Source organism: Saccostrea cucullata, unplaced genomic scaffold, assembly GCF_032062105.1.
Source record: "Saccostrea cucullata isolate Sc308-1 unplaced genomic scaffold, CSIRO_AGI_Scuc_v1 ctg374, whole genome shotgun sequence".
NCBI classification, from domain to species: Eukaryota; Metazoa; Mollusca; class Bivalvia; order Ostreida; family Ostreidae; genus Saccostrea; species Saccostrea cuccullata.
This window is the reverse complement of record NW_026923563.1, coordinates 31,979-52,848: the sequence shown is the minus strand read 5'-3', so window position 1 is coordinate 52,848 and position 20,870 is coordinate 31,979. Positions and strand designations below refer to the sequence as shown.

At 33.4% G+C, this 20,870-nt stretch overlaps 1 protein-coding gene across 2 annotated transcripts; it reads right to left on the bottom strand.

The window, feature by feature from the left end:
• On the bottom strand, window positions 1-19,268 carry LOC134264352 (uncharacterized). Of its 2 annotated transcripts, none has more exons than XM_062746649.1 (2): window positions 19,092-19,268; window positions 1-942 (listed from the first exon to the last, which is right to left on the bottom strand). In XM_062746649.1, exon 2 carries the CDS (start codon window positions 937-939, stop codon window positions 427-429), a length of 513 nt encoding a protein of 170 aa, XP_062602633.1. In that variant the 5' UTR covers window positions 940-942; window positions 19,092-19,268; the 3' UTR covers window positions 1-426. The 2 variants fall into 2 exon arrangements, with proteins under 2 accessions (XP_062602633.1, XP_062602634.1); XM_062746650.1 differs by lacking the exon at window positions 19,092-19,268 and adding an exon at window positions 8,483-8,597.
• Window positions 19,269-20,870: the final 1,602 nt, after the last annotated feature.

Sequence of the window (20,870 nt, the reverse complement as noted above, 5' to 3'; positions counted from 1 at the left end):
CATAGCTTAATTTTTTTTATTTAAAACGACAAATTATGCATTGTGATGTCGTCAGCTCTGCATGTATCTTAATTACAATGTATATAAATTCATGATTCGTAAGAATATATAATTCATGCATGTAGGACAAATGCCTAGAACACATGTAAGACATTTCAAGGCTGAGTACCAAACAAATAAATATCCATCGACGAAATTGTTTTTTCCCCATTTACATCAATGAAATGGCAATAACACTGGCACAACTATAAAGTAACAAATTACGGCCATTAAAAACACGGAATTCATCAACTCTTCCAGGTATATTTTCATCTCCATCAAAGCACGTGCCAATGAAATAAGTCGATATCACAAAATATACCATTTTTTTTTACAACGTATGAAAATAAGAAATAGTATAGAAAAAAATTCTGAACATCACGATATTTATTCCCCTTCCCTGGCTTCCGCCATCATCTGTCGGCGTTTTGCTTTTGCCGTCATCCTTTGCCGTCTTGGGTCACGTGACAGTCCTGTTGGCGGCAAACCAGAATTGTTACTGTTCGTTGGCTTGCCGGCTACAGGTTTGTCAACGTTTTCTTTATTTTGTCCGTTCTCTGCAGTTTCCTGGAGACGTGATTCGACTTTTGTGGGCACTTTCTTCTCAGCTTTCGTACCAACTTTTGGTAAGAGACCATCCATGGACCTTGAGAAAGCCTGCATTGATTTTATTTCTTCTGACGGTTTTTCCTCGTGAACATTTTCTTCGTCCACTTCTTGAATCTCATCAAAGGTCACTGGTTGTGTTTTATACCGCACATCCTGCCGAGATGACCTTGTACGACGATTTCGCCTCTGTGGAGATTGGGGCCCAAGGTCGGGGGTCAAATGTAGGCGGGAAAGTCGCTCTGGAAAATGGGTCTCATAATGGAACAAAGGATCATGTATTCTTGTCCCCATTACCTGAAAGAGTGTTAGAACGTATTGGTTATTATTATAGATCTTTATGAATATTTCATTATACATGTAATATATAAAAATATGAAATCCAGTAAAATAAATGTGAGGAAGGGGTAAATATCCAATCTTTACAGTGGATATTTGACTGGCTAATATGCAAGCATCGGTCCAACATCATAGTTCTGCCTGTGTCACAGCTTATCTTGGACAAGAAAGAAGTATATTATGCTAAATAGCTACGACTTGTTCATGCACTGCGTTTGTCATCAAACGCTTCGGTAACTGGAGGTAAAAAAAAAGGAGCAATATACGACTTGTTTGAACCCTTAAACAAAAAATGATAACCTTGTTTTGGGACAACGTATAAAGACAAACATATGGTATCTTTTGTGATATACAAGTTCTATTTAGTAAGTAATTGTAAATGTATTATAATTATCTTAATCGTATATATTTACATACGACAATCTCTTTGTTCAAACTCCATACAAAGAGAAAACAAGGTCTTGATGGATTTTTTTTTAGATATCAGAATAATTATACAGATTAGTGGTAGGTTGTCCATCTCATGGTTTGTTGAGATTTGTTAATATGAAAAAAATGCGGGACATACAGAGGCAACAAGAGCTTAAATAACATTGAAACTTTCACCTTTATTATTATATATTTCTTTTGATAAACATATTTTAGTGATAGTCAAGGATTGTAATAAAAAAAACTTACCAAGTGAAATAGTATATTTAGCACCTGTTTAAATAGGTGAATGTATCTTGCAATTAAGGTCTTAACTTCAAAGGAGATGTTGCTCATTTTAATTTTCTTTTTTAAAACGTTTAACCTTCCTTGTATTTTTTTCAGGTAAGTAAAAAAAAAATGCACCTGATACCACAAACACTTTCAAAAACGAATATAGCCTGATATGAAAAAAATGCCTTCATACATAGGTGCACGACAAGACCCCAGGAATTAAACTTTTAGGTTTATTATATATATTACTTATAGCAGAGAGGTATGTATTTTATTGACAATATGTCAAAGGGATTGGACATAAATTCCAAAAACTTACCAATGAAATAAAGAGGTATTTAGCATCTGTTTGAAAAAGGTGAATGTACCATAGCTAATGGATAGTCTCTGTAACCTCTTTGCCAATTTTGATACACCTTAAGAGAAAACATACACAAACTTTAACCTTCCTGTATTTTGTTTGGCAACCGTTTGATGTCAACAACAATGCACCTGATACCACCACCCTATACTTTCCAATAAAAAATTTCTCCAAACAAAACTGAAAAACTATCAACAAACGGGGGAAAATGCATTCATGCTTTAGCTACTTTGTTAAAACGTTTACGCTCTTTATCATTCACTTTCCAATCTGTCTTTTTCTTTTCTTTTCTTTTTTACTTTCGTTAATTTTAAACCATAGAATGCTTTCATTTATAATAATATTTGAAATAAATATATATAATTGTTTGTAAATTGAAATTTAGCAACAGTGTCTTTCAACATTCTCAACAAAATACTACCAATAGTATATCTACAATAGATCTTAATTAGACACTAGTATTTCAAAGAGTTTCTTAAAAAAATGAATGTATATTAAATGACAGATCTACAATTTGTATATACATATCTTCTCTGGACATCTACATTAGTCAATCTTACAATTTCATTCTTTTCTTTGCATTATTTCTCGTAAAAATGTATCCCTTGTAAAACTTCAGTGCTTTAGAGCATTTTTAATCACTCAGAATTGAGTTGTGTTTGTTGCAAGACATACACCATTTTAATTAGTATAGGCTTAAGATATTGTTGTTCATTAATATATGGATTTCTAATTCAATAATTAGTAAACAACAATATGATGATTGTTTTCTTTTGCTTTGTACACTTCAATTTAACCCTTCCTTCGCCTCGAATTTGGAGAAAAATGGATGCAACTTTATCCATAGACGTATGGTTGGGTTCATCGATTGTACAATTGTTATATCTTTAAGTTAGCATTGCTATCAAGACATTACAGGTTTATGTGATTGTCGATATGTGCTCGGGTCAGTGCACCCTGTGCTCCTTGTGTGCCAGCATCTGCATGCTGTAGCATGGTACCTCTAGAGAACCAGGATGCTGTAGCATGGTACCTCTAGAGAACCAGGAATCACGCATACAGACCGTTGATCATTTCCATATTTTTTTGCCTCGTAATTGAAGATTCGAGAACATATAGTTTTTAATCCGTCCACCTGTCTGTCTGTCTGTCTGTTTGTGCACAAGAACTAACCTAACCATAAACTTTTGAACGGTGTGTGATAGGGATTCCATATGTGACAGGTGTATTTCTTGTGAGAGGACCTTTCTTTGCAAACCTAATATTTGACTTTGATTTTGGAGATATATATATATTCTTTTGTATATTTTTAACAAACTTAAACCTTGATCATAATTTTCGAAATGTTGCTGATAGGGCTTTTATATTTTACACGTGTATTTCGTGTGCCCAGACTTTCCCAATTGGTAATAATATTTTGACCTATAGACCTCAGCCTTGGCGCGCGCGTTTGAAATGCTAAAACCTTGGCTTTAATGTTTGAACAGTTTGCTAGAGCTTTTCATAAATATCATATGTATATTTCGTTTGAAAAGACATTCCTTTAAGTAACCACATATTTGTACTTCGATCTTGATCTTTGTCATAAATTTCTAAAACATTAACCTTTTGCCTAAAACCTTTGAACGTTGGTGCTAGACTTTTCATGTATTCCTTTTGACAAGACATTCTGCTGTACAATATCTTTGGCCCCATGCATGAACTTGATCTTGGAGTATGACCTACTTTAGGGAAAAAAAAATAACTTTTTGATTGACCAAAGAGTTTGACCACAATTAGAAAAACTTTAGAATTGGCCATGAGCTGTGATTTATGGGTATTGTCTTTCACTAATTAACAATTTTCAATTGCCAATGAGTACACGACTAATTCATTGGCAATTGAAAATTGTTAATTAGTGAAAGACAGTATCATTGTTTCTCAAACACATTTTGTTTCTTTTTTGAATTGATAGTTGACTTTTTTCAACCTGATTCGACTGAAGTTTGAAATTACTAGCCATTTCATAGTAGTTAAAATAACAGCAGAATGTTTCAAACAAATGTTAAATGCTATTAGAATTTAAACACAATCTCTCGTTCAGCCCCGTACCCCAAAACTCAGAGTTTTATACATGTACATTTTTGTCCCCTTCTGAAAGTGAGGGATATTAATTTCAGGCTGTCCGTCCGTCTGTCTGTCTCTAACGCTTTCGTTTCCACGCGATAATAGATAATGAAATCGAAAAATTCATAATCAATCAACGCAGACGAAAAAAATATGTAAATCTAACAAAATATGCAAAGTTAACGTCATCAATTTATGAACAATTAAATACACAATTAATGCTTGCATTTTTGAACGCTGAAATATTTTAGCAGAATACGCAAATTATTCATCGATAAAAACCGAATAATTAGATTTTTGGGCTGATGATTGAAATAAAGCGAGATTTTCATGTTAGTGACGTACAGCCGGATTGATACGTTTATTTATGTTTGGAGTGGATTTACCAAATCCCTTGGCCCCGACATCTAATGTTTACCAACTGGGAGATATATCTTACAGTTGTGAAAATACAGCGAACTTCATTTCAAACGTAGGTCAATGATATATTTTGCCAAACAAAATCAACATGCCTCAGATCTTAACGTTAACACTTCATGATATTGGTTTAAGTGCTGGTTTTAAAGAAACTTCATTGTTAAATTCTGAACCCTCTCTACAAACTCAAGAGTTCTGATTTTGTGTTATTTTTTCATGCAGTAAGAGTACTCTGCCCCTGAATAAAAATTATAAATAATTTTTAGAAATTATAAATAATTTTGCCCCTGATTAGAAATTATAAATAATTTTAACCTGCAGTAATATACATGTTACAGATTTTTGGCGAAGATTGAATGTTCTGAAATGCAAGTCAAACTCCAAGATCAAAGGATGAAAATTGTTGTTTCCCAAAGAAAGGACTCATGGCTATGCTTGTGAAATATGAAAGTCCAAGCATTCATCATTAAACGTTGTGGCCAAGTTGAAATTATTTAAATGTGGATCAAACTCCAAGGTCAAGACCAAAGGGTCAAATAAAAGGTACCAATGGAAAGGTCGCGTCATAAGAAATAAACGTGACATATTTAAAAAAAAAAACCCTAGCACTAGCTTTTCAAAATTTATTATCCATGTTAAAGTTTTTCAAAAGTAGGTTAAATTCCAGGTTACATGTAAAGGCCAAAAAGGTCAATATTGTTGGTATCCAAAGGAAGGCCTTGTCATATGGGATACATCTGAAAGCCCTAGTACTAACTGTTTAAAAGTATGTCCAAGGTTAATTTTTTTTAAAAAGTGGGTCAGACTCAAAGATCCCTGGAAAAGTCTTGTCATAATGAATATATTACATGAAGCATAATGTTGTAGGACCAACTGTTTAAATCAAGTTACGGGCAAGGTTAAATTCAGGTAAATTCTTGTAAAATTGGACCAAATTCCAAGGTAAAGAGTTCAAATATGTTGGAACCCAAAGAAAGGTCTCGTCACATATTTGGATATTTTACTTGCAAAAGACGTTCGTGGTAATCTAACAACCAAGCTCTATGATAAATGTGATGACTTTAACAATCGTCAACTTACTTTACTTATGCAGCAATATACCTTCATCACCTACATACGAGCATGATCTACGTATAAACAACTACTAAAACGAGGTAAATTATTGACAAAAAAGTTGATGAAACAAGAATATCAGCAGTCTCGTTTAAAGTCGTCATATTGTAAGTTCTATGGTCGATAAAATGGCCTTGTCAGCATATACATTTTATTTATCATTGAGTCAAATGCTGACTGACGTTATTCCATTATTTATACATTGAAATGACGACGGATTTTTTTCCGTTATTTCCCGTTCATGACAAGGAGCACACGGCGGGTGTGACCGGTCGGCAGGGGATGCTCATTCCTCCATAGCACCTGATCCCACCTCTAACGTTTTGAGGTTCCGTGTTTGCTCTGCTCCTATTTTGTATTGTTTTATGGATTTTTGATCTTGAATACTGTTCGGTATCTCCATATGTTTCACAAGAAATAAACATATGTCACATGAGAGCCATAAGTCCAATCAATCAAAATTTATGAACAACGTTTACTTAGTTTTTCGCGGATAAACAGGTAAACTGACAAACAGCTAGACAGACAGATTATATAACTGTATAATATATACCCTGAAGCTTCGATTACGGGAGCATAAAGATAAATTGCCTCTGTGCAATGTTAAATTATTTCATTATATAGTTAATATTTTATCTAATCAAAAGTATATTTTTTCACCAAGCCCCCTTTAGTTAGACATATTATTATGTAAGGGATGCAAATGAACAGTTAGCTCTAGGGCTTTCATATTTCACATTTCACGGTATTCCTTTTGACAAGAACATCCTATGGATATGCTAACAATTTTTGACCTTTTGATCTCAACCTTTGGACTTTTGTATTGCATTTGCAATATTGAGAAACTTCAACCCTCGCTATAAGCTGCCATACGAGCAGAAAAAATACATCTTGTTTCACTTATAAAATTAAATTTGTGAAGTTTACAGTTTGGAATATTGAACCATCAATTTTCTATACGTTACGTGGTGTTGAAAATCAACTGTTTTTGTTGAAATTACAACTATCGGTTCGGAGCATGTTTGGGAATAAGATTCGTGTTAAATAGCTGTTTTGAGAAAAGCTATCTCCGAAAAGAAAACAGAAAGCAATGGGTATTTGAAACAACTGGAAATCATAACAAGATTGACACACACACTGCGAACATTTCACCGATAATAGACTCGTATACAATGTCAGTTCTGATTTAAAAAGCAAGCAAGAGAGTCCTTGAGACATTCTTGAGCATCTCTCTAAAATGATAGGAATTTCTGCTCAGTTACAAAGATTCAAAATGAATTTAAAGCGATGAGGGGCGGTTGTGTGTTTTATCGATTCTAGAACTCTTGTTTGTTAAACTGAGTCGTTTTGAGAATTTGATATTTTTTTTTGGGGGGGGGGTTATCATATGCATGGTTTAAAACAGTAGATCTAGTGATTTACATAAGCATGAGAAGAGAATGTAGTTTAATATCGTGTAACACTCTAATTTAAACATCATATTTCATTACTGTGTTAATTATCATGTAATTATGATGCTATATGATTTCAAATTTTATCATTATAATTTATGGGTCCTCACCGTGATGAATTTTGCCATTAACAAAGTTTTAAAGGGAGATTATGTTAAATCCCTTACCTTGATTATTTTAAAAATAAGGTTATTTTTCGAACCGTTTCAGTAATTCCCTTCTCCTCTTTTAAGAGGTTAAATTAATACACAAAAATTGCCCCCTCCCTCCCCAATAATATACACGTGTACTACTTGAAGGGCGCAAAAGTAAACAAAATCATCGATCATACCCAATTTTAACAAATTTAAGTTTAAAAATATTTAAGAATGAAGTTAGTTAATTGATATATGAAATACAACGATGGCCATTGAATGAAAATGCCACAGCTGGTGTCTCACTACTGTACACTTACAGACACTGGCCTGAATAATTTAGAGAGAAGAGAAATACGAGATGGTCTAAAATATCTTTTTAAATTATCTTTAGCGGCTATTTATATTCATAAATACTCCAAAAGCTCTTAATGTCCGTTCCATTTTGAATTTAGAATCACTAATTGGTTTCTTGAAGCATATACACTTAATTAATTATGTGCATGTAGTTATGATTTAAATGCAGAATAAATATTTCCAACTGTAAACCTCATAAAGTTGATTTGTGAGTGAAACAAGATGTGTTTGTGAAACACTGATGCCCTCATATGGCAGCCTATGGCGAGGATTGAAGTTTCTCAAATACAATTGAAATGCAAAAGTCCAAAGGCAGAGATAAAAAGGTCAAACTTTACTATCTAGGAAGTTTTTGTCACAAGGAATACCTTTCAAATATGAAATATGGAAGCCCTAGAACTAACTGTTCAAAAGTTATGGTTAAGGTTAAAATTTTTAAAAGTGGGTAAAACTGTAAAGTCAAGTTCAAAAGATAAAAATATCTATATTCCTTGAAAGGTCTTGTCACATCGTCACAATGAATACACATGTGAAGTATGAAAGCCCCAGTACCAACTGTTCAGAAGCTATGACCAAGGTTAAAAAGTGGACAATTTTTGTAAAAGTGGGTCGAACTCCAAGATCAAGAGGTAGTACCAAAATAAAGGTTCCTGTCATAAGGGATTCATCTGTGAAATATGAAAGCCATAGCCTCACCCACTCGAAAGTTATGAGCAAGGTTAAAGTTTTTGCGGACAAACAGATAAACAAATAGACAGACAAGGCAAAAACTATATATTCCCGAATCTTCAATTACAGGGGCATAAAAAATCAGTTTCTTTACTTTTTCTACCCGATCAAAGATTTTTTAACATTACCGTTTAAAGGAGGAAATATGTTACTTTCCACGAAATTTCCGAAAATTCCACTGAAGGAACAAATCCCAAGGTGAATACAACCCCCGCCAAATATAATTAACATGCACTAATCACAGTTACACTGTGTTGAATCGCACTGGATTTATTCCAAACACCATTGCGCATTTGCACAACAAACTAGCATTTTTTCTGTTGAATCATTCACTTGTTTTTTACGAAAATTGATATTTCGAAAGATAGGAAAAACATTTCTTTCCGATCCATTGCACAATATAACGAGGCAAATTGTTGGGTGAAAACAATGTTAATAGGGGATGTATTGTTAAATCTTAATCGCTGCTGTGAATGTTTTCGCCGAAAAAAAAATAAAATAAAAACGAAACAATAAACAACTAAAAGACACTTTAATGATATTGAACAAGAAAATATTTTTTGGACTAAAACATTCGATGAATATTATCTTTATTTACCCGATATATTAACAATGAAAGAAATTGAAGTGTCTGTTGTACACCCTAGCCTGGTTAACCACAAGATGCTTTGCCGATTTCTAGCTAGGTTTTGCGTATGACGCTAACCTCTAATACAACCACTGCATGACTAGAAAAAGAACTGCCTAATTTCTGCATAAAATGTTGCAAGTTTTCACTGAAGGTGCTATATTATCACCAGCATCAACATGTATGATACGAAATTTGAAAAGAAGACAGAAAATATATTTCATAATATATCACTCATAACTTGAAAACAATAGGAATACTTGGGAAATACCTATTTCAGATATTAACTTCCTATCTTTCTCTCTACAAAAAACAATAATTATAATTAAGTTTAAGGCTTTAAGCTTCCAATGCTAAGGAGTCAGATTTAGACTCAGCTTTAAGGTAGTATACTTTCCTTACTTTTTGCTGAAAAAAATGAGAGAACGATGTTTCAATCGTGAATACTTAAGGTTTTGTTTAACACGATTTCAAGAAAGATGCATGTGCACTTTTTTAAAATAATTTTTTTATGTTCCCATAATCGAAGATTCGGTGGTATATAGTGTTTGCCCTGTTCGTCCATATGTGTATCTGCTCGTCTTTTTATCTGTTTGTTAGCAAACACTTTGTCCATAACTTTTGAGTGGTTGGAGCTATGACTTTCATATTCACAGGTGTATTCCCTGTGACAAGGCTTTTCAATTGGTACCACAAAATTTGACCACAGTACCTTGATCTTGGAGTTTGACCCACTTTTACCAAAAATTCCAATCTTTAACTATGGTCATATAATTATAACTTTTGATAAGTTGGTGTTAGGGATTTCATACTACACATTTCACTGTGATAAGACCTTTCATTGGGTATAAAATATCTTACCTTTTGCCATTGACTTTAGAGTTTGGCCCACACTTCAAACACTTTAATCTTTATTAATCATAAAACTTTTGAACCGTTGGCACTAAGGTATTGATACTTCACTATGTGACAAGACTTTCCTTTGGATAACAACAATTTTGCCCTTAGCCTTGGAGTTTGAGCCACTTAAAAATACTTTAGTTGGCCAAAACTTTTGAATCGTTAGTACTAGGGCTTTCATATTTCACAGGTGTATTCCTTGTGACAAATATTTGCTTTTGATACCAACAATTTTAACCTTTTGACATTGACCTCGGAGTTGAACTTATATTTGAAAAACTTCAGCCCTTGCCATAAGCTTCCATACGGTGGCATCAGCGTTTCACAAACACATCTTGTTTAATCTTAAGATTGAATACCCAACAATTATTTGCAATGTAAAATAAAAAAAGAATTTGAAAGAAAAAAAAACAGTCAAATTCCTAAGTTTATCTTTCAACTTGATATTTTAGCATCTATCAATATTGTTACACCATATAAAAACAAAATATTGGGGTTGGTAAAATGTCAAAATCTAAGACGTATTACATAGATCTGCATTTTCGTTGACGTGTTTCCAAATTATAAAGTTACTGAAACATCCTTGACATTTCAAAAAGTCAATTTGCTCCAAATGAGGGGCATAATAATGAAGTCAATTTACCAGAAGAAACAAAAACTTGAAAGTTTTTCTAATGAAAACATATTTATCGTTTGTTCTAGTGGGGCTAATGAATTCATTGTCAGGCTATTACGATACTCGTGGAAGAAAATGGAACAAACATATGGTAGCACTGGCGTGTTATATAGAATCTAAACACATCGCCAAAATTAAGTGCAAAGCAATTAGTTAACCCTATTGATTCTTTCACTTGGACCATTTGCAAAAGACACATGACGGATGAATAATTTGCGAATCGTCTTTCCGAAGGTTGAGCTTAAGCGCAAACATCTTAAAGGCGTACTGAATTCAAATGACTAATAGCTGTTGATATCATATGATATATGCATAGCGATGTTTTAATTCATTTCTTGTTTGCTTCATGGTAAAATTCTAAAATGTCTGAAAAAAATTGCAAAATTTATGAAAAAATCTGGCAAGTCTTAAAAGTCAATAAAAAACGCGTATCTTAAATTCCTTTTTTATTCCATGTGTATATACATGTATGTATCTCTGGTCAAAGGAAAATATTTGTCAGGAGAAAAAAATAGAATATTTGATTTTTGAAAAAGACGCAAAGCACAAAGGAAATATCGAAGTATGCTGATAAGCTTTAAAAAATTATTTGGCTACAGACGATGCAAATTCGAGTAACAAAAGAACAAAAATGTAACCTGATACTGTAGCCATTTTTGTAATTATTAGTATGAAACTTGATGCATCCAATTGTCATAGCGACCAGAGATATACCGGTATTACTCAAAGTCTTTGAAACTGACCTTTTAATGTGAAAAGAAACACAATGAAGAAAATGAAGAATAACCTTCCCTATGAAGCTGTTACATCTAAAAGTGATCAACATAAAAATTCTGTAACTGGAGAATAAAGTGTTGGACGGAGATGAATCATATCCATTAGTTACTCCCTCGTGACAGGACAGTGAATGAGGAGGCGGAAGTAAATGTTTGACCTCTAGACATGGAATACAGCAAGGTCAAATATTGATACAACAATGGTAGAGATAAAGAAGGTCAGATTAAATGTAGGAATACCCAAGATGAAGTCTGCAATCTCCCATCGACTGTAACTGCAATCAGTTGACATACGCATATAGCATATTCAATGGACAATTGAATTCCGTCATGATCAACGGACGATTTCATGGTATTAATCATTGAAAGATTGCATAGCCTTAATCACTGGACGTATGCTTAGCCTTAATCAATGGACTTATGCAAATTGTTTACCACTAGACTCATTAAACACTATACTTATGCATAGCGATAATCACTACACTTTTGCATAGCGTTAATCACTGGACTTATGCATAGCGTTCATCACTAGACTGATACACAGCGTTAATCACTAGACTTATGCATAGCGTTAATCACTAGACTTAAGCATAGCGCTAATCACTAGACTTACACATAGCATTAATGACTAGACTTATGCATAGCGTTCATCACTAGACTCATACATAGCCTAAATCACTAGACTTATGCAAAGCGTTCATCACTGGACTTATGCATAGCGTTAATCACTGGACTTATGCATAGCGTTAATCACTAGACTTATGCATAGCGTTAATCACTATACTCACATATAGCTTTAAGTATTGCATGAACTTCAGCATAGCGTTATTCGCTAGACTTATGCCAAAGCGTTATAACTTGTGCTAAAGCGTTATAACTTGGACCTTTGCTATTTTTAGCGTTATAACTTGGACTTATGCATTGCATGAATCACTGAACTTAAAATTACGTAGCGTTAACTAGACTAGAGTCTTTGAATGTTTCTGTCTACTACAACTCCATCCCTGATCAGCCATTGTTTGCTTCAAATAATTTACGAATATTCCCCTTGGCAGACTTTGAAAATAAATACAAAACTGAAAGTGTAAGGCAATGATATACCCATTTTTTATGCCATAATGTAATTTAATTTGCAGAAACCCTTGATTCAATATGAGCGCACCTGTCTGGTTTCATGTTAATCTCAGGCAATTTGTTATTCCGTTATTTATTATATCTTATCGTATTGCCATACCATCTGCTCTCAAGAAATTAAGTTGTACGAATCTTTTTAATTTCATAAAATAAGTTACACTGAGTTTCATCTCTCCATTATCCATATCATTGAAACATCACCGCCAGCAACACTTTATCACGCTTACTTACTGAAAGCGATCTAATTTTTTATAAAGTGAAAAAAAAACTGACGTGGAGTTATCTGTTTCTATTGCAGTAAGCGAAAGGAATTTGGATGTAAAAAGCAATGCTGAAAACACTTTTTTAAGCAGTAAAAATGTAAATGTATATTGTTTAATATTAAACCTTCTAAACTCTCCTTTTAACGAATTTTACTCAGATACTTTCCCAAGACAAGTTTCTTATCATTGTGTCGTGCAACATAAGTTCAAGAAAAGATGGCAGTTCCCAACGATACAAACCAAGAAACAATGGACAAAGCAGGGATAAACAAAACACATCACTCAAAAAGACATTTGCCAATCCGTGAAAATAAATACCATTCACGTATGTGCCATTGATATAGGTATAGAAGCAGCTAGAATAAACGGCATCTTTGTAAAAGGCTTTTGGAATAGTGAAAAAGTTGGTAGATACTATTAAAAAGTAGTTTCTTGAGTAATATGATAAGACAACAGAAGAAATTCAGAGAAATCGTGGCAAAAAAATTTGAAGGTTACATTTTTTGTAACCAAAATCTGCAATAAATATTATCAGCATGTTGTATGACAAAAGTGAGAGAAACTACATGTACAGTAGCACAATGGGAGATGTGGAACATTGCAGGTGTAAAGACAAATAATGACCCCCATCGAATAATGACCGGGGGTCATTTTTCGACAGAGAAAAATGACCCCCGGTCATTATTCAACGTAGAAAAATGACCCTTTTGCCCGTAGAAAAAGTGTCACAACCCTAAAAATTTGCAGAACCCACGTGAAGAAAAATGACCCCCGTAGAAAAATGACTCACTGTGGATTTAAGCTGAAATTTTTAGGGGGCAAAAAAAAAATTAGATAAAAAAGCATGTTGGCCAAATTGCTCACCTGAGCTTATTTGGAATAATTTTTTTTTATTGGCTTTCTCAAGTATACAAAGCAAACTATATATATATAAGCATAGCATATAAACACATATACATATACACGATAACTTTCTTGATAATTTCCTTTGTTTACAACAGTACAAAGTTTACACGTAACCGTGAAAGTTTTTTTTAAGAGAAAAAAAGGGGGGGGGGGGTCAGCAGTAGTACAAAAATGCATTCACATATTTATAACTAACTAATGTAAATCCTTAGAATTAGCATATAATTACATTTCATCATAAGAGTAGATGATTTTTTTTTCAAAGTACGTCACAGATTTTTTGCCAGTGCCTTTCATATTCCATATATTTACAACTTTGTAATAACAAAACCTTTTCCATAAAAATTCTTCCTATAATCCTCTTTATTAGGATATCGATACTTAATTTTGGAACACTTTTACATTTACTAGCAAAAATAAATTGCTTTACAGTAAGTATTATCAAGTTTTGTAATTTACATATATTCTTGTTCTCGTATTTACCAAAGAGTATTGCTATTTTATGAAAATTACAATGTATCTCAAATTTTTCCAAAACCCATTCTTCAATCCTACACCATAAATCTTTTACTTTGAAACATTCTACAAACAAGTGGTCAATTGTTTCTATGTCACTTAAACAAAAAGTGCAAGCTGGTGAATCAATCAACTTCTATTTGGAATAAATTGTTGAAATGTTGATCTCATAACATACGATTATAGCTATATTTTAAGGCCAAGGCGATGATTCGGAATCTAAAGGAGTAAAGATTTCGATGGTGGAAATCATCGTACTGACAGAAAAAAAAATCAGCAGTATCATATATTATTATATCCTCAGCTTGAAGAGCGGGAGGGTATGTAGTGATCGGGATGTCCGTCCCTCCGTCTGCTACGCTTTGGGGTATCCATCTGTTATCTGCAACTCCTCTTACATAAAAAGATGTGTTTATGAAACAGCTTTGCCCCTTTATGGCAACATAGCGAAGATTAAACTTTTCTTAATTGTAATTTAAATATAATGGTACCCAAAGTAGGGTCTTCTCACAAGAAATACAATTGCAAAATAGGAAAGCCCTTGCACCACTTGTTCAAAATCAATGGCTAAGGATAAGTGTTTGAAAGGTAGGTCAAACTCAGAGGTCAAAGGGTCAAAGTTGATGGTTTCTTAAGAAAGGTTTAATGTCACAAGGATTACATTTGTGAAGTATGAGAGAACTAGTATCTACCGTTTAAAAGTTATAGCCAAAGTAAATTAAAAATTTGGCATTTTTGTGTAAAATGGGACAAACCCCAAGGTAAAGGTCAAAAGGTCAAATTTGGTGGTACCCAAAGTAAGGTCTTGTCATAAGAAATATACACATATTGAATATGAAAGACATAGCTACAATAAATGAAAAGTTTTTGCGGAGAAACAGACCGCCAGATAGACAGACAGACATACAGACGGACACGATAAAACTCTATACCCCCGAATCTTCGATTACAGAGACATAAAAAGAAATGGTCTTCAATTAACTTTTCATATTATGATACAGTATAAAGAAGACGTTACAAAAATGAAAATGTTTGTTCTGATTTTCATATTCTCTGAAAAATATACTCAGAAATGGGTAAAAGGGTGGAGTAAAACAAGAATTAAGAAATGTAATGAATACTGTGTGCTAATTCAAAAGGTTATGTCTACATGTATAGTTTTTGCATTAGAATGTGTATTTTACACTAGCCCTTAGCTTTACATTGCATATTTTTAGCCGTCATTCCCACCCCACCCCCTTACTTATTTAGGAGGAAGTCGATTATCAACAAAAGCAACAACAACAAAAAAAAACTACCCTACCTTTTTTTTCTACAAGGAGGGACTTAAAATAAGCTTAAAATAATCTACTATTCTACTAATTTCAACTGTTACTTTGCCACAATACTTTCAAGTATACCCCCACCAACATTTAAAGTATTCTTTAATCATGGCGAAGTAAATTATGATATGACAGAACTTGTGTGAAGGCTTAACTTCATTTCAATATTTTATCTAGAGCCTCTTTCAGTATATTTGAAAGGTATAGAGTTTTATTGATATTTTTGCTTTTCATTTTTTTTTGTTTTGATTTAAAGTTATTGGGGGGGGGGGGTTTAAAAATTTCCTCCTCTTTCATTGTCAAATAGGATTTTCCAAATTTATACAAGCTAAACGTTGAAATGAAGGAAAAATTAATTCTTCCATTAAAGAGTATTGGAACCTGATTGTTGCATGGTTTGATTTCTAAAAACAAGTGGAATATCATTCTTTAAGCAAACACTATAAGGAGGAATATCAAAAAGAAATTTTATTTACTTGACAATTAAAGAATCTCTTTTCACTATAAAGGGGGTCATTTTTCAATGGGGGTCAATTTTTTATAGGACTAACATATAAAATAATGACCCCTAGGACACTTTTTCTACAAAAAATGATTTTTTTTTCTACGGGTAGGGGGTCATTTTTTGTCGTTGAAAAATGACCCCCGGTCATTATTCGATGGGGGTCACTTTTCGTCTTTACACAGGAATTATTCAGAATATCACTTAATTGAGCAACATGGCAACAACTTCAAACTTTTTGGAATGTGTGGAAAAAGTACAGGTACTAAACAAAATAGTACAGTAGTACCGTCTCTTCAGAAGAAATTTGTAACACTAGTGATAAATATAACGATGGAATCAAAAAGAGCAGGGACAACACAACAAAAGAAACTAGTTACCAATTACAATGAAGACGATTTTTTATTAACATCTTAAAGAAGATCGAAACAAAAACATTTTACGAGACAGATGCCAGAAATTTCATACAGTGCAACATGTATATGTCCTTCATACACAGAATACTTTGGTAAGTACTGCCAGTAATGTTCGGTAAGTATTGCACCACAAAGTGAGTACTCAGCGAGATCATACAGTCTGTGGTACACCTGCATTCAGGTCGAACATAAGCTTCTAATATACAAGGGTATATATATACACAACACTTCCGAAGATAATTATGCAAATCTCACGCTAAACCAGATACATTCCATGCAAATTCTCTCGGCGTTCGTATACATCTAACAATAAGGCAAGCAATTTTCGCGAGGGTTTTATTGCTTTCTGCTCTGTTCCTAATACTTGGCACGCTTCTGGAACACAGTGATAGTACAAGGCAAAAACGAGGAAGAAACACTAGGTGTGAATTGTTGAAGGGTCTTTTCGAATTAACTATCTGGTAGTGCCTTTGTTATCGAGCTTTGAACTTGCTTACACTAAGTAAATAAATAAGTTTATTCAGGATATAACTTTGGGCAATACAGCCCATCAGTTTACAAAATGACAAATATGACATATAACATATAATACAATCAACTCTCAAAGAGTTTAAACTGGGGGTGAAACCCCAGGTCAAGTGTTCCTCAGTCCCACAGTTCCACTCATTCAGAGAATACAATTATAATGATTTTAGAATTAGCAGTACAGAATTATTCAAAGTTATAGTACAATATACAACAATGCAAAGTGCATTCTATAATAAAACAACCAATTGGAAAACCAAAACAAAACTATCAACAACAACATCGCTTTCAATGTCTTAATTGGAAGTGCTTTCTATTGTTATGGTGTTTCTGTTTGGTACATGTAACATCTGTTCGATGTGTATACGGTTTTATCACAGTCGTGTTTTCAATCAAAAAACAAACATAAAAGGTAGGTTAAAATGGGGTTTTAAAGAGTTATTACAACTTTTATAATCCTTAGTATTTTCAATTTATTAAATCATGTATGTTGTATATACACTGAGCACCATCCCTCGTAGATGCTTATTCTTGATATCATTTTCTCAAGAGTGATAGTGTTACATGGTTGTAGATTATTACACTATAAATTATAAATTATCAGACACAGTTAAAATTAATCTCTTGTAAAATGCAAGTTAGTGAAAAGAACTTGATACTTTGGCGAGAAATTTGGAAAGAGGATACTGTCTACGGAAAAGTAATTTCCTAACCAAATTCACATCTTCAAAACCAGCATATTAACCGTAAGAACTGTCAAAACTAATAACATAAAGCGACAATGTAATTAAACAAGCGCAAAAAGCAACTCTTTCTGGGAAAAATAGGCAAAAAGGTAATGGACCCTCAAAACCAATTAAAAACAAGTAGGAAAGAATCAAGACAAAGAAAACACTACATTACGTCTAACAAATCCTACCTAGCATCAAACTGTAAATACCAGTTGCTGAGAACTCTTCCTATATAATCCTATCGTAGCAAGTTAATATTAGATGTAGTTTATTCACCGAAAACCGAAATCACTCTAACTTACTCACTAAATTAGATCCTAGGACAATTTGTAACTACCCAAACGTTAATCTCGCTAAGAACATCTAACAAACGAGAGAGAGACATACCAGTACATTGATGAAGTAATTAATAGTAAAAGTGCATATTCAAAGAATCCAGCCCACCTCATACACGAAATACAGAGATATAGAACTGATAACATTTATTTACCTTGTAGAAAGAATCAGGAAAAGAAATGATGAGTTTATCGGCTTGGCATTTATGTGTTTATAATTACATTTTAACTACTTGGTGTAAATTTATTTTAATAAGAATAAAGACCACAAACACGATTTGCAGGTGGTTACGTAACCTAAAACATACAACGGTGATATGCAAATGGTTACGTAATCTAAAATAGACTCAGATTCTCCTTTTGCTGTTTTTTATGTAATAACGAGATAAAAATCAATAACCATATTTATGATCTCAGCGAGTATATATATTCACCCAGCAGAAGAAATGTGTACCTCTGTAGTTATTACATAATTTAGAAAATTTCATATGAAGGAATCCAAAAAAACTCATTTGTATGATGATGTAATATATAATGTCCCCAAAGATATTAAGGGTTATTTTCTGGTTTTCGTAATTGATATGCCTTGATGAATGTTATTTGGATATGAAAAAAAAATACGAGAGATATATTTGAAGATGGTGATGAGGAAAAATAAATACGATGCTAATGGTTTTGATGGGTGAAGATCTGGTAAATATCCTCAGAACTATTGATATACTACAGTATATAGTATTTATACCCCCATCTTTGGTATATTTCGACAGTAGCCATCTGACGGAATACCGCTGACAATATTAACAGAGGATAATTTGGAATCAAGATAAGAGATCAGAGAAAAAATAGATTGTTTTATATGCCTTCTGCTCGCATTTTCAAATTCAATTTTTTCCATGTAATTTAAGAAAAATTTAAAGAGCCCATTTTGAATTTTAGACATACATATTGTTTATATATGAACAAGTTGTTAAAGTAGTTTATGCACTCATAATTTTTAGTACGACAAAGATGTTGATGTAGAACGTATGCTTAGGAAAATGAAAGAAAAATGCGTTCAGCAATATATAATCAAAATAAATCCTTCAAGAATATTAAATGCAAACTCACCTATGTAGGAGAAAATTCTCTTTTTGTTGAAAATAATCCAAGAAAGTTCGAAGACTACCCTACAGTAGCAGCAACGTCTCGGCACTGCGCGCGCTAACTTTGGCAGACGATCATCTCTCTGCACCTTGAATGTTTTCCCAGGCACACTCGATGTGTGTTTACAATGGCCGTTATTATGCAGAAGATATATATTTATGGAAGGGAATTACCGCCAAAAGTCTATGTATCTTGCTTTTATTCTTATTCTGCCTACTTCTTTATGCTTTGTTATTATTGTAATTATATGTCACTTTATTGTTTTCATATTCGTCTTTATTACATTTCACTTTGACTTTTATCCTTCTTCATTTTTTCCTTACTTCTATGTTGCTTTATTCTTGTAAATTCATTCTACCTTCTTTTAAACTTAAACAGTTTCTTAAATAAATTATTCAATCACGCAAACAATGAAGCATATTCAATGAAGACTAATCGAAGTTGTCAAACCGTCAAAATTTAGTGCGGCATTATAACGCTAGGTGGTGTGGTGTTCGCTACGAGTGTTGGTAAAACTAGGTAACCAAACCCAGGTCGGGTTATTTGAGATTCTTAAAACGCCTTAGCAATCGAACTTCTGAAGGCCGGATCAAATAATCCGATCCAATAATGGAAACTCCATATTTATTTTCTCTGGGCACAAAGGAATAGCGGCCTCTTTTTTCAGACATAACTTTATACTATACTGAATATGTTCATTGAACGTAGTAAGAGTAAGGGTCAAATAAGTTTTAGTAGTACGTATGGTAGGAAAAAAAATTGAATTTGATTCTATAGAAGAAGTTGAATATAACCCAAAACTCACCCCGCCTTCGAAATAGGATTTTATTAGCACTGGAAGCAAATTGAAAGTATATAAGTGTAAGAATTTTTTAAGACCTTCAAAAAAAAAACCCGACAAGCAAAAAAAAAAAAAAAAAAAAAAAGAAAAGAAAGAAAAGAAAAGGAATGTCAATTTTCCGAACTCAAATATTCAATTTCTTAGGGGGGGGGGGGGGTTAGGTTCGAACTCCAGTGCCAAAGTTTTTTTTTTCTATACACCACCACTTTTCCCATTTTAAACCTATACTGCGTCGTGTCCATGGCAAGTGGGGGGTGGTCTAAACCTATGCTGGAACGTCTGTACTAAGTCTATCTCTGGAAAAAAAAGGTGGGTCCAAGCCCCCCCCCCCCCCCCACTACGGTTCCGACGCCTAGTATTTTCAAGTTTGGACAATTTCCTTTTTTTTTTTTTTTTTTTTTTTTGCGCTTGTCAAGTTGTTTTCAGCCGGGTACTTTAATATTTATTCTCTTGTTGCCCCCTCCCCACTTTCAAAAACGTACAATGCTACGTCACTGTTCTCTCGCCTGAAAAATATAACTCATTTAAAGTTAATTATTTGTTGGATAATTGAATTCCAGTTTAATTGATATAAAAAATGTTCAATATTTTGATATTAGTTAACCCTCATGAATTGGGTTGTTTTTCAGAACCTTCCACTGAACTGAACTTTATTTCACGACAGATAGTAACTGCTCATGCGCGTGATTCTAGGGACAGGGCTTTGCAAAGGAGTGAGGAGCGTTAATGTGGGTAGTCAGGCGCGGATCAAATTTTTTTTCCAAAGGGGGGGGGGTCCACCCCAGTCCAAAAAAAAAAGTCCAATCCCAGAAATTTCTTGACGAGCATAAAAAAAACCTAAACTCTCCCAAACGTCAAAATCCTATTTCGCGTAAATACATTTTAATTTAAACCTTGTAAAT